The sequence below is a fragment of the Pteropus medius genome, unplaced genomic scaffold (assembly GCF_902729225.1).
Source record: "Pteropus medius unplaced genomic scaffold, Ma_sr-lr_union100, whole genome shotgun sequence".
NCBI lineage: Eukaryota > Metazoa > Chordata > Mammalia > Chiroptera > Pteropodidae > Pteropus > Pteropus medius.
Genome location: NW_024349800.1, coordinates 50,786,328 through 50,800,248, shown reverse-complemented (window position 1 = coordinate 50,800,248; position 13,921 = coordinate 50,786,328). Strand labels below are relative to the sequence as shown.

The window sequence follows — 13,921 nt, the reverse complement described above, 5'->3', positions numbered from 1 at the left end:
GGTTGATGTATGTCTTTCCCTCCATGCCTCTTGCTTTCAACTTACAGAAGCCGACTGGAGGCCCCGTGAAACAACAGGCCAGTAGTTTCCGACTTTGACTGCACGACAGAACCACTGGGGGAGCTTTCAAAACCTGTCTGTGTCCAGGTTTCATGTCCCCTGAATCCATGAAATCGGAAGCTACATAGGTGGGACAAAGGTGATTCTGATGCGCCACCAAGAACAAAAAGCTATACCCTTAATCTGGTCTTTGCCACAGGACTAAGCCACTGTTTTCAACCGAGAAAGTTTGCTAGGCCTTTATCGCTCAAACCCTGTCTCAACTCATTGCTTGCTCACTGGGGTCTAGAAGCAGTCTGTTTTTCCTTTCACTGTCTCATGGGTCAGAATTTTCTCTGTTTCCTTTCATTTTTTTTGCTTGAAAACTAGCAAATTCCTTCATAAGCACATCTCTTTCTTGCGATACCTTATCAATAACAGTCAACTCACACTCTAACCTAGATTTTTTTTCTATACAAAAGCAAATGAATGGATTGATGACTAAAAGAATAATGAACCAGGCTGCATAGTTACTTAGATAAAATATTAAACAAAAACTTTTGGAAAAATTGAAATAAACTTCTAAGCACCAATACTACACGTAATAAATCTACAATGCAAATTCATATATGAGCTGGTTAAATGCACACTAAATTTACCTACTGTGAACACAGAAAAACATTTATTCAAAATATTAGCACAAACACAGTGAACAATCTTCAAAGAACTTATTATTAAATTGATCACCCATCTTTTTGTTAGGTGGAAACTTCTTTATCCACATCTTTCTCAAAGAGCAAGAGCATTGAACATACAGTCTTAATCTTGAAAACAAGTTACACACACACACACACACACACACACAGCTAGAAGACCTTACCAGTATGCATCTACCATATAATGCATATGCCCATCAAAATTCAGAACTAATATATTTATGATACCAGCTTCAAAATTATGCATGCTGATAATACTTGCTTCTTCTTAAAATCTTAAGTCATTGTAACAAAAATGAATTAATAAAATTGAAAAAATAACAAAGCTGAAATAAAAATAACAACAAATGGGGATGACTTCTTCACAAGAGTGTTGTAAGAATCAAATAGAAATATAAGAATTCATTTTTGATTTATGTACTTTGTGTTATAGCTCAATGAAAAAAATTCAACATGGTATATGAAAAATTGCTTTGTAAACCATAAAGCAATATTCAAAGTTACTTATCTTTAAATAAATGTAAAATCCCATTTCTAAAAGGGTTATAAATTAGCTAAATGAGTAATTTCAAACAAAGGTGAACAAGAAGTTCCTTATTCTCCTGGCCCCAACACCTAGAATAAGAATTTTCAGTAGAAATATCCTGGAGGGAGGGGTCAAATATGTGGTGACAGAAAGAAATCTAACTATGGGAGGTGAACACACAGTGTAAATATATATATGCTTTACTGTTAAAGTGTACAGCTGAAACTTACTGGATTTCGTTAACTAATGTCACCAATAAATACATACATACACACATACATACATACATACATACATACATACATATGAAACATCCCAGGAAATTCAATCATTACAAAAGATTATAAAGCAAAGAGCTAGACTGTAAACAAAAAATATTAACAAATCAAGGAACACAGTGGGATATTTGTACTTTAGGAAAGAGAAAAATAACAACTGAAAAATCTATAAAGTCTCTCTATCCAGTGAAAAAAAGAAGAAACTGCTGGGTTTCATTTTTCTCCTTTGCTTGTTTAAACATTTTTAAATAACTCCTCAACCAAAAAATATTGGAATTTACAACACAACAAGACCCAAGATAGGGTCTTATGGTTAACTGTAACTGAAAAATCTACCTAGTTAAAAATAAATGATCTCTAACACATTGTCAGAGGTGTAGGAAGTAAAGTATACATTTGGATTGAAGTTTGTTCTTTTTTTAAAATACTAATTACTGATATGAACTTATTTGCTTTTTTCTTTGTTCAATTTTAAGGCTAACTAGAAAACAAACAAACAAACAAAAACCTGGTCATTAAAGTTTTCTAATACTTACAGTCCAGTAGACCAGGCTTAAGAACCTAGATCCTGAATTATACTTATAATCCTATATATTTTTCTACCCGTTAGCAAACCAACCAACCAACAAACGAAACTAGAAGAAAAGATTTTAAAACAAGGATATATCAACTTTTTGAAAATAAAAGTATGGCATTTAAAAAAACTCTGGAAATAAAATGAAAGAACAAAAGAAAAATGGGCTTACGTTAAGCTTGTTACATAATTATAAACACCACACAAAAATCAGACACGTCTGAAAGTAAGAACACCAATGTGGCAATTGTAAAATACAGTATTTCCCCAACCTTGGAGAGGCAAAAATTTAACTTTTATTTCATGCAGCTTCCTTTGCAACATTTAAAGCCTATAAACATGAAGAAAATTTCCTTGAAAAAAAGAACTTTAAATCTTACTTAAAGCTCAGCGAGTAAGCATTTAGAGGGATACCTTGCACAATTTTAAAATAAGAAGAAACCCACTTTTCACTCTGGAAAGGGAGCATTGTAACATTCCATTTCACTGCATAAAAGGGCCCATGTCAAGTGTAATAATGTCTCCATTTCTGGAACTTTTAAAATTCTGCTTTTAAAATCAAGTGATGAGGCCTAACATGTTTGCAAACCCAGTATTAAGATTTTATTACACCACATCCTTATTTGTAGGCCTCCATCCGGAAGCAAGCCTACAGTGCTGTTACTGATGAAACAGATTAACAGCTGGGGACACAGACTGAAACACAAAGCAGTTACCCAAGAGGAATGCTCCTTCATCTGGTGTTGGTTGCTGTGAGGGCCACTGGCATGGCCACGCCAAAAGCAATTTTGGCAGAGTTGGTAGTTGTGGCACTGCTGGCATCGGTACCGGAAACCCATCATACTCTCGCACCGGCAGTAGGAGCACTCCACGGGATGGAAAACTTATGGGAGGGAGAGAAAACAGCGCAGAGTGAATGGCAGGGGAGAAAGGGTGGGAAAGCAAGGAGAAAGAACTAATTTTCATTTGCGAAGAAAGTCAATGCAGTGGAAAACCAAACGTAATGTTAAAAAGCAAAGGTGAAAACAAAATGAGAACTGAAGATTCCAAACTGTCTCTTACTTGGTTAACTGAAGCAAAAAATTAGAAAAAAATATTTCCAACTTAGAATACTACATTCCAATCCACCTTAGAAAACAGCCAATTTCTTTCCAATGAAACTCATGTTTCTCAAAATTTAGGTGTACGAGTAAGGAGGAGAGAGAAGCCTTCACTCCAAGATTTCCGCACTCAAAATTCCAAACCTAGACCTTTTTTAAAGAGATGTATCCCTGTTAATTGTACATATGTTTTCTTGACTAACATAAAACCTAGGAGAGTCAGGACGATGTAGTACGTATCCTCATTACCTGCAAATGACCTTACACGTGACCTTGTGCTGAAGGCCTACAAATGTTTGCTGAATTAAATCCTACCACATACCTAGGCGTAAATAGTAACTAGTAAAAAGTAAGGTTATACATAGTAAAATAGTTTTAGGTAAGAACTCTAGTAACGGCATAAAATAAAGTAATCCAGACCAACGAAGAGACAATGATTTGGAGGAAGGGAAGTTCAGTGACCTGCCGCTCCACCTCACATGGCCTCTTCCCTGGAAAAGTGCCACGTGGCGGTCAGGAGTCACAGAGACTAGCGAAATTCTCTTAACAGCCTGAGAGTCTAGTTCACTGAGTGGGAAGAGGGTAACACACAACTGTGTATTATAGATTTTTATTTATACTTTCAAATGTTGGTAGGTAGTTGTCTCTTCTGGCAATTTAATTCTGAACACAAGAAATGGAAGTTGAGAGGAAAGATGGATATAGTATTCCAATCTTCATCTGAAGGACTCTTTCTAGCATTATGTGTACAAAGCCGATCTTACATCAATTATAGAGATTTTTAGTCCTGCTTCCAAAAATGTGTATCGACTAGGAAATCAAGACTAAAACGGTGAGCATTAGGTGAGGAAAACAATATAACAAGATCACTAAAAGACTAAAAAGACAGTAAAACAAGAATGAGAAATTGAAAGGAAATACTTCCTCTAAGAAATTCAAGCTTTTGTCATCAAAAAGTTTCTAAGGAATCATGTATGTGCTAAAAAAAGAGTCTGCTCCAGATTAAAGCTATACAACCTAGCAGAGTTCTGACAAAGAAATACTCCCAAATCAATCTGAGTTAACAATGCAGTCGACAGCGGTGCAGCCAATAATTATAATTCCATATAATAATTCTGGGTTAATATTAAATGATATATGTTCATTAATGTTAAATATTTAAATAGATTCTGATAATTCTAGTTGAACATGTATGTCAATGTGATTTTTCTTCTCTTCTAAACCAGCAAAGAGCCACTGCTTACATTAGTCAGTGGAATCTGTGGCTTGTGGGAAACACAGAGAACCAGAAAGAGAAAAGGATCAACAAGTGTGCTGGGTCCATTATAAATAAGATCAGGTTTTGGTAAAAGCATTTTTTTGGAAGAGTTCATAATGTAGTTATCTACTGATATACCATACATTTGGATTAGTAAACCAGTATAAAAAATGCAACTTTTGCTTACGCAAATAAATATCTGCCCTTAAAATAGTAATATCAATACGATTCAAGTGATGAATTTCATAGAAAGAGCCTCAACGACAAAAAAACTAGAAATACCATAATTTTAGAATGTTTCCTGCCATAAAAATTAAGATATATAGATAGACGTTCGCGTGATACGTAACATGTTTTAATTCTAGATAACTCAATGATTTCAGAATATTTGTCTCTGAGAAAAATGATATCACTATGTAAGAATGCAATAAATAATACACTACATACGAAGTCGTGAAAATGTTTATATGGACAACAATACATCCTGACAAAGGCAATTTTCTCTACTTGGTAAAGCAGATACAAAATGATTTTATGAAAATGAATCGGATATGAAACTACTAAAACATTTAAGGCCATAAAAGTATTGCTCCCATTAGAACTAACAATACTATAATAATTTAACAATATAATTCTCTGTCCAAAAATCCTGTTCAAAGGTTTAGCTGTTTTGGTCTAGTCAAGAAATTCAGAACCTTTAAGAAAATAATCTTGATTCTAAAGTACTTGTGAACTAAAGCCATAGTTGGGCAAAAGGCTGAGAAGTTAAAAAAAAAAAAAAAAGTATGAATAGGAAGGGGAGAAAATAAAGAGTATGGAAGTATATTTCATTCTTACAAAGGGAAAAATAGGACTGCTTTTTTTAAAATTAAAATTATTGGAGTGCCGCTGGGTAATAAAATCAAATAGGTTTTGAGTATACAATTCAATAAAGCTACTACTGCTCTCTTCTGTGGAAAGAGGAGAGACAGACAAGAGCCTTGAAAGAAGGGAGGTGACACAGAAAAGCCATGACCTTTCCTCTAAATAAATTCAAACAACCTAAACAAGAAGATAAACTAATAGCAACAGCAGAAAGAAATGAAGACGTGACGAAGAGATAAGTTCCATTTCAACGGCAAGTGAAATGAAGACTTAAGTGAAATTACTGGAAGGGTTACTGAGAGTAACTCAAGGCAAAATAACGAAAGAAAAAATTGGATGCATGAAACCCAGTAATAAATTCTATTTTAGCTATTTTCCTTTCAACAATTCCAAAATAATTATAGTTTTAGTGGTTGGTATCGCATATGTTCAAGTTTTTAAATCTATGATTTTTATAAATTAAAGGGAAAAAGGAAGCTATGATTAAGTGAGGTGGCGGAAGCCAAAAACCACCGCCTGGAATCTCGGGGTGGGGGGGACCTAGAGTTTGAACCACAAAGTGTTATGACCTGATATTACTACTACTTGGTATCCTACCTAAGTCAAAAGCCCGCCACCACCTCTTCTTCTGAGAACAAAACAGTCCTCTTTTGAAAGCTAAAATCACAAATTCGAATGACAGAGTGTCCAACAAATGTCAATTATAATTGTCAATGGTAATAGCTAAGGACATGACAAATACTATTAGTTCATACACTTCCTACAGCATAAAGAACTGAATGACACAAGTGCTGCTTACCATTCTCGACATGGGCAAGCCTGTGCATGAGAGGGAGCCAGACAAGGCACTGGGGAGGAGGGTCGGCCATCATTGTGTCTAAAAACATATTTAGCATTATCTTTTTCTGTAAAGAGAACAAAAACAAATACACTTTATATTTTTCAAGTATCTCTGAACTCCAAGATGAAGTTAACTTAGGACTCTTCCAACCAAGTTATAATAAATTGCATGTGGAATTTCACACAAAATATTTTACATGACTACAGACGCTGCCACACACTACACCACACACTACTACCGCCATCAAACGCATTTCCACATACATTATTTTATTTGAGTCTAAAATGACTGTATAAGGTAAATAGGTTAGGTGTTATTCTCTTCATTTTACAGATGAGAAAATAAAGGAACAAAGCCATTTAAATGACTTGGAATGAAGGGTCTTGTCCAAATCAGACATGGGTGGGACTAGAATTCAGCTGTCCTTCAAATTACTGTTCCTGTAATGGGGAAGTTGGGAAGTGCCCATCCCAGCCCTGATTTAAAAGCAGTATCAATGAGAACAAGAACTACAGCCATCTGGCTGTCTACCATTATTTCCAGCATTCGTGACAGTGTCATTTAATAAGTAATCGTTGAACAAACACTAAAGTAAGGGGCAAACCCTCTTCGACATCATTTAACAACTTTCTCATTAACAGAAAATGGAAGCTCAGAGTAATGAAGTGACTTAACTAAGTCACAGACGTAGTTCTAGTAAGGATGAGTTTGGAACCTAAATATCCAAATGCCCATCACAGTCCTCCCTTCATTATCCCATCTTCCTGCCTGGATTGTAAGTTTCTGTTCTATCTTTATTTCCCTCTTTTAAACAAATATATAGGAAGCTTCTACCGAATGGGAAACACTGATAAAATTACATCCCACGTGAACACAGAAAATTAGAAAAGTCTAGAAAAAACAGTCATATAAACGTAGACAAATTCCCAACAATATTTCAAATTAATGAATTTTCCTTTTATTTCCTCTAACCCACAAAACACCTTTCCAGCTCCAAAAGGAAAGGAAAGAGGCTCAGGCAGTACCATACGGCTCCATGTGACCGAAACCTGGACACTTAGTCCCCCACTTCAAAGTTAACTCCAAAAGAAGAGCAAAGACGAAAGAGAAAACACAGGAGAATGGGAGATGGACAGTGCAGTGAGCGGCCTTTTCCAAGCCCTGGTCCCCCACACAAAGCGGGGGTTGGGGTGGGGGAGGTACCGAGGCCTGGGGCTAGGGCGGAGCCAAAAGGCGCCCAGAATTTCACCTTATTCTTTCCCAAATAACTGTGGTTCTCAGTCTCACCACTCTACTTGAAGTGAAAAAAGGGTATTTAAAAATGTGCTGTTTCCTCGTAAAGTTTTTAAATTCTTTACTTCAGAAAAAAAAAAGATGAAAAAAGAGTTGGTTACAGCTGACCTAAAGGTTTTGCCAATTGATTACAAAATAACCTTGATTTTTTACCACTAATGTAATCAACACAAACAGGAAGCAAGGGGTGCAGGCAGTGTGCTGACTCCTCAGGAGATCAGTGGCCTTCCAGATCTTCATCTGATCCACCACGAAACCTTCCAGCAACGGTCGCATCACGCAAACACGAGACTACGCAGACTACCTTCTGTGAGACTCTTGATTCCAGTAAATAAATGGGAAGTCAATCTCATTGAGAATAATCTTTAAAAGAAGAAACTGGTAAGTAGGGCAAAGTAAACTAGATGGCAGAGCAAAAGAGAGGTTTTTGCAATAAAAACCTGAAAAAGATGAAGAAATATGAAGGAAAGTCTCAGAGACTGCAGGCGGGGGAGATTCTGAAGTAGGTATGAAGTCATCAACCGGAGGCCCTCTCTCTACAGCTGTGCACTGGTGGTGAGGCTTGAGAAATGCCTATTCAAACAGGTTCAAGTTTTCCCAAAGTGTTTTCCACCTTAGGCATCCAAGTCACTAACGTTTCTGACCTCAGTGGGATCTGGGAGGAATGAGTGAACAACATTCAAAACAAAACCAGAAGGTTGCCAAACTGCTGAATGAAGTCCAGACACGGAAAATGCTTCTTATTACAGATACGGTAAATAACTGCAACAAATCAAAATGAAATTAAAAGTGTTTACTTTGAATTACTGATAAAAAAGATACTATGAAGGTTTTTAGCTAGTAAGAGGTAGTAAACAAAAATTAAATGTATCATAGCATTTATTATAAATTCAATATTTCTATATCTTCTATATGTTAAAAATTACATTATTACTAATCCATTTATAATCCTAATGCTACTTTCTCTAAAGTTTGATTCACCTATCACAGAGGTTTTTTTTTTAATATTTAAGATGGAAAGGTACAATTTTACTTGATATCTCAGAAGACCCTCATAAATATGCTAAAGATCAGTTTCCAGAAGTTCTCCTATGGTCATACTGTAATTTGAAGTCCTCCAAAAGCACGAGGAATGAAACCAGAACGTGTCCCAGTGTCCTGTCTTCCACCAACAATGCGTTTTGCGAAAAACCACTTAATGTTCTGGTTTTAATTTTTTCATCTCTCAAGGGCTAAAGCAACGGTTCTTGAAATGAACTCAGAGGCCTCCTGGAAGATCCCTAAACATTTTTTAAGGAATCTATGAAGCCAAAATTATTTTCATAATAATATGAAGACATGATTGCCTTTTTCAATCTCATTTCCTCATGAGTATGCAGTGGGGTGTTTCAGAGGCAACATGGCATATCCACAACAATCTGAAAAAGTTCTTAAAATATCCCTCTCTTTTCCAACTACACAGCTGTGTGAGGCCAGATTTTCTTTCTATATTTTAACCAAAACAACGTATCACAATAGATTGAATGGACAAGCAGATACAAGAATCCAGCTGTCTTCGACTGAGCCAAATCTTAGAGATTTGCAAAAATATAAAACAATGGCATTCTCATTAAATTTTTTTGTTTTAGAATAGTTATTTTTTCATTAAAATATATGATGTTAACATGTACTAGGTTTATCATTATTTTTAATGATTTAAAAATAATTTTTAATGTATCAATTTTAATTTCTAATATGGAAATATTGAAACAAAAAGAAAAGCTCTTTGGGGTCCTCAGTACTTCTTATTGTAACGAGGTCCTGAGACCAACAAGTCAGAGAACTGCTGGGATAGACTGCCAGCTCAGAAATTCTGTGCCTTACTATATACCTGTGAAAGAAAGGTCTGCTCTTTTTTCTCCCTTTTTTCTTTTTTTTGTTTTATTTTTGCTTTGCAGTTGAACATAGTCTTTATAGCACAATAATATTTATAACAAAAACTATAAATTGCAAATAATACAAATTCCCACACTTTTCTGTATTTTCCCACCATTCTCTCATTTTTTTTGTATTTCTCTCCAAATGTATGTTTCTATGTAATTATGTGCAAAAGGTAGATAAAAATATATAATGTTTTTTCACTTAAACATTTTATTAAATATTTTATTGTTTTGCTACAAGGTCTTTATTTCTAATCATTTTAACAGCTGCCTGATCCACTAGCAAAAAAGCCATCATTTGTTTATGCCTTCAATTAAACACTGAGGCTGTTTTTGTCTCTGTATGTACGCTCATATTTTTTCTTAGAAAGGAGTGTTTCTGTTTGTCACCGACCAACCTGCCCTTTATCATTCTAATCCTCAATACTGACATTTATTACCCAAGATGCCATTCTCACTTCCCTCCCTTCAGATCCTTGGCTATATCCTTCCTGTTTTAAAAGTGGGGAGGAATCGTCTCTTAAAAATAAGAAATCCAGTATCACTAAAATAACATGAGAAAACAAGTAAAATAATTTAAAGTTAGATCATCATAGCTACAATTTCCAATCTCATCATTTCCATTAAAAGCTCCTATTCCTTATGGGCAACAGACAAATATTTCTTAACCATTACCCTATCACTTACTGGTAATCGGTTAAACAATGTATGACATTTAATTAACAGACTTGAAAACAACATTTTTAAAAACCTTCAGATTAAAATGTTTTTATACAAACTTTAGTGTCGAGTTACAGAAATATTTTACCTGACAAGGGCAAACGTACATTAACTGATTATAGGATTAGTGTTATGGGTCTGCCTTTTGATTATCAAACACTGAATTTGTTCATATCACAGATGTATTTTGGACTTTGAAAATTAAAGTACTTTGTAATGACACAACAATATAATATTGCTGTGCTTTTTATTAGAGGTATTTTTATTTATTACAGATAGAAAACTAGAAAAATTCTTCAAAAATTCTGAAATACTTCATTTTCCTCATTGCAAAGATTGTTTCACTTGAGAAAATCATGGAATAATATCGAAAACAACAAGGTTACAAGTACATCCATGTACTTTCAATTAGAATTCAAGCTAAAGACACTTTCTCATGCCTATTTGATTTAAAATTATTATTTGATTAATCCAACAAATACCTAGTAAGAAGTGATCATTTTCCAGACACAGTTGTCACAGGGATACAAAGTTGAAGGAGACCAAGAAGCATCTCTCCATGGCATAAGCGAGCTGGATGTCACATGCCATGGGACTGCGGAAGAGGGAAATACCAATCCTATATGAACAAGTCAGAAAATCAAAGAAGAGGGGATATTTTAGCTGGGATTAGAAATATGAGGTCAGGGGTTATTGGCATTTCAGTGAGAGCTAATAGCATAAATAAAGACAAGTAGCATGCTACTTTCGCTCGCCTAAAATGCACCTTACTCAACCCAAGAGAAATGCAAAAAATTATACTGACGTGATATTTCTCACCTATGAGATTGGCAAAAATTCATAAATGTAAGAGCATATGCTGCTGGCAAGGCTGTGGAGAAACAGATGCCCTTATACACCGCTCATGGGAATGTAAGATGGCACAGCTCCTGCGTGCACTGCAGGAGCAGCTAAAAAGAACCCACGGCACACTGAGGGAGGGGGTCTGAGGAGCAGTCGGGCATGAAGGTGAAAAGCTAGGCTGGAGTCAGACTGATAAGCACCATGGTGTCATGCTAAACACCTTATCCAGGCGGCAATGAGACTTAGTAGCAATTTTTTTTTTTTTTAAGCAAAATAAGGACTTCAGCAGAGCTGTATTTTAAAATGATGGCTTAAATTCAAATTTGTTTATGCTCAAAAGGAATAAAACAAATGCAGCGTCTGAGCAAACACTACTGTCCTCTTCTTTAAGCTGCCATTAGGCCACTATATAAAGTGACTAGTTGACCAGAGTCCTTAGGTTTTGGGCAAAGAATTTTTCTGCTTTACCTGAAGACTAGTGAACTATTAGGCTCTTGGGTTAGAGAGGGTTTCAGAGACCCAGAATGGGAGCAGCACCGGCGAACACCAGAGCAGGAGCTGGGCCAAGGGCTCAGCAGCTTTCAGCCCCATCTGCAGGCCAGGGAACCATGGCTGAAGCCATGAGGCTCTGTTTCTGGCTCATGAGTAATAAATGAGGAGGGGAGGGGGGACCTTTCCTGCAGCATGTACATAATAAGCATTGCTACCTAACACAAACCGTTGATAAAGAAAACAATCTTGGAGTCATCTGTCATTTGTATCTAAGGAATCATTTAGTAAGACACTCTCCTCCACAGGCTCAACTAGAATAAAATCTCACTTCTAGGTCTCTACAAGTTTGTTCAATGTAATTAATGCCAGTGATACAGGCCTTATTACTATAGACCCGATCATAACAAAATCCATTTTACATGCTGTATTTCATCCAATCCAAGACACACTATCACTTGTAAGATGCACCATTATTATTTTGTACCCTGAGAAAAAAAACCAATTAAACTAACTAAAGCCAATTAAACTAACTCGATGACTTAATTAACTGTAATCCTTCATGACATGTGAATCAGTCACACCAGACTCCTGATGAAATGAAATTTCTTTCCTCTATTCAGAAGAATTTGGCAATTTCCTCAACCTTCATTTGCATGGCTTAGTGAAAGAAGAAATTATTTTGGTTATATCTCAGTAACAGGAAACAATACAGCTCCATTACTCTGTGGATATTTTTCTTAAAAAAAAAAAAAGGTTCTGTAAAGCACCTGGTTGTCGCTTTGTAATAAAATAAACAATTCCTCCAATGCTGAATATTTATCTCATTAACATCAAATCTACACCCCTGTCGTATCCATGGCTTTCTGTGCTTACAGTAACTTTCTTTCAATACCAAATCAGAGTATACTCTTTCTGAGGACATTTGAAATGGCAACACATGCAGAACCGAAAGTGGACATGATTCAGTTGAAGTGACAACAATAGAAACAGCTATGACCAAATTCATACACGGGCCCAAAATGACAACCCAGCATAATGCTGCCTCTCCAACTGCAACTGTAAGATGCCACTGGCTATATATAGAGTACCTTGATATCAGAGATACAAAGATGTGAAATAGTGTCTTCAAATCAATGGAACATGGTAATAACCCACGCTAGATTATAATGGCAATGAGAGGTTGCTTTCAGAGACTGTAAAAATCTGCTTAATTACAGAGGCAGGGGAGATGTAGATATGGATAGGTAAAAGGGGTCAAATAGATGGTGACAAAAGGCAAAAGCCTTAGGATGGTGAACACACAATGCAATACACGGACGATGTTTTACTGAACTGCACATCTGAAATCTATATAATTTTATTAACCAACGTCACCCCAATAAATTTAATTTTTTAAAACCTGCTTAATTAGAATACCTATGAAATACACATATTCACGTGTCAGGCAATTCTTGCCAAACTTTATTTAATATCCCGAAAAACACGGTCAGAAAATCCAGAAAATGTGTCATTTCAAAGAAATACAGGGGGGTGGGGGATAAAGTCATTTTGACATAGAGCAGAAGAGGATATGTCAGTCAAAGTATAATCAAAGGACATCTCCAGACATAAAATATTCTTGTTATTCTGAAAAGCCACCGGCAATAATGTAATCCCATCTCTACCCACTTCCGCCTCCCCTGTGCGTCGTGGAGAGCGTGGCACAGCATCTAATAAAGTGCTATCAACAGCATCTCCTGCGACACTATGGAAAGGCTGCGTCTTCTTTCTCATCTCACTCTTTCCTCCCGCACTCTCCGATTCTACTTATTCAGGCTCCCCTTTCATAACACGAGGATCAAATTTAAAATCCTCTGCAGTGTGAGCAAAACTCTTCAAACTGAAGTCAATATGAACCTGGAAGGTAAATAATAAAACAAAGAGCAACCATCTCTGTAAGGAGAAATACGACACATTCCCAAATTCTGCAGTTTGGAAAAACTGGGGAGAAATTTAAATATATTCACTGCTTGTTTTTAATAACTTTTAAGTCTCTAAAGTCGGTTCATTAGTTTATAAACACTAAAGGCTCAATATTTCTGGCCTATCCACTGAAGATTCAGCTTGAGGTGCTACATTAATGCTGTGCTTTATTCAGATAATAACCACAATCACAAATTTACAACTAGAATTTTTTTATTACTAAATTTTTTAGAAATATAACAAAGTAGAAAGAGTGGCATACTATGCCTATCATCCAGTTTCAACAATTCTCAACATATAACTAATTTTGTTTCATTTATGCCTTTACTCTCCCTTCAACCTGGATTATTTTGAAGCAAATTCCAGACATACCATCTCTAGAATTAACTCAAATTTTAGTATTATGGACACCTCGGATGCTTCTGAGGCTGATAAGAACATTCTTGTAAGAGTTTTTTTGTGGACATAAGTTTTTATTTCATGAGGGAAAAAACTT

At 35.8% G+C, this 13,921-nt stretch overlaps 1 protein-coding gene across 16 annotated transcripts in view; it reads right to left on the bottom strand.

Moving 5' to 3' along the window:
• The window catches only part of DTNB (dystrobrevin beta), a 181,057-nt gene that overhangs the window by 112,943 nt on the left and 54,193 nt on the right, over positions 1–13,921 (bottom strand). For 15 of the 16 annotated variants that reach the window (XM_039887640.1, XM_039887644.1, XM_039887639.1 and 12 more), the window contains 2 exons: positions 6,155–6,260; positions 2,850–3,016 (listed from right to left, as the gene is read on the bottom strand). The exons of the other annotated variant lie outside the window; for it this stretch is intronic. In XM_039887640.1, the coding sequence (XP_039743574.1) occupies positions 2,850–3,016; positions 6,155–6,260 (273 nt within the window). The remainder of the gene's footprint in view (positions 1–2,849; positions 3,017–6,154; positions 6,261–13,921) is intronic. 16 annotated transcript variants of the gene reach the window in all.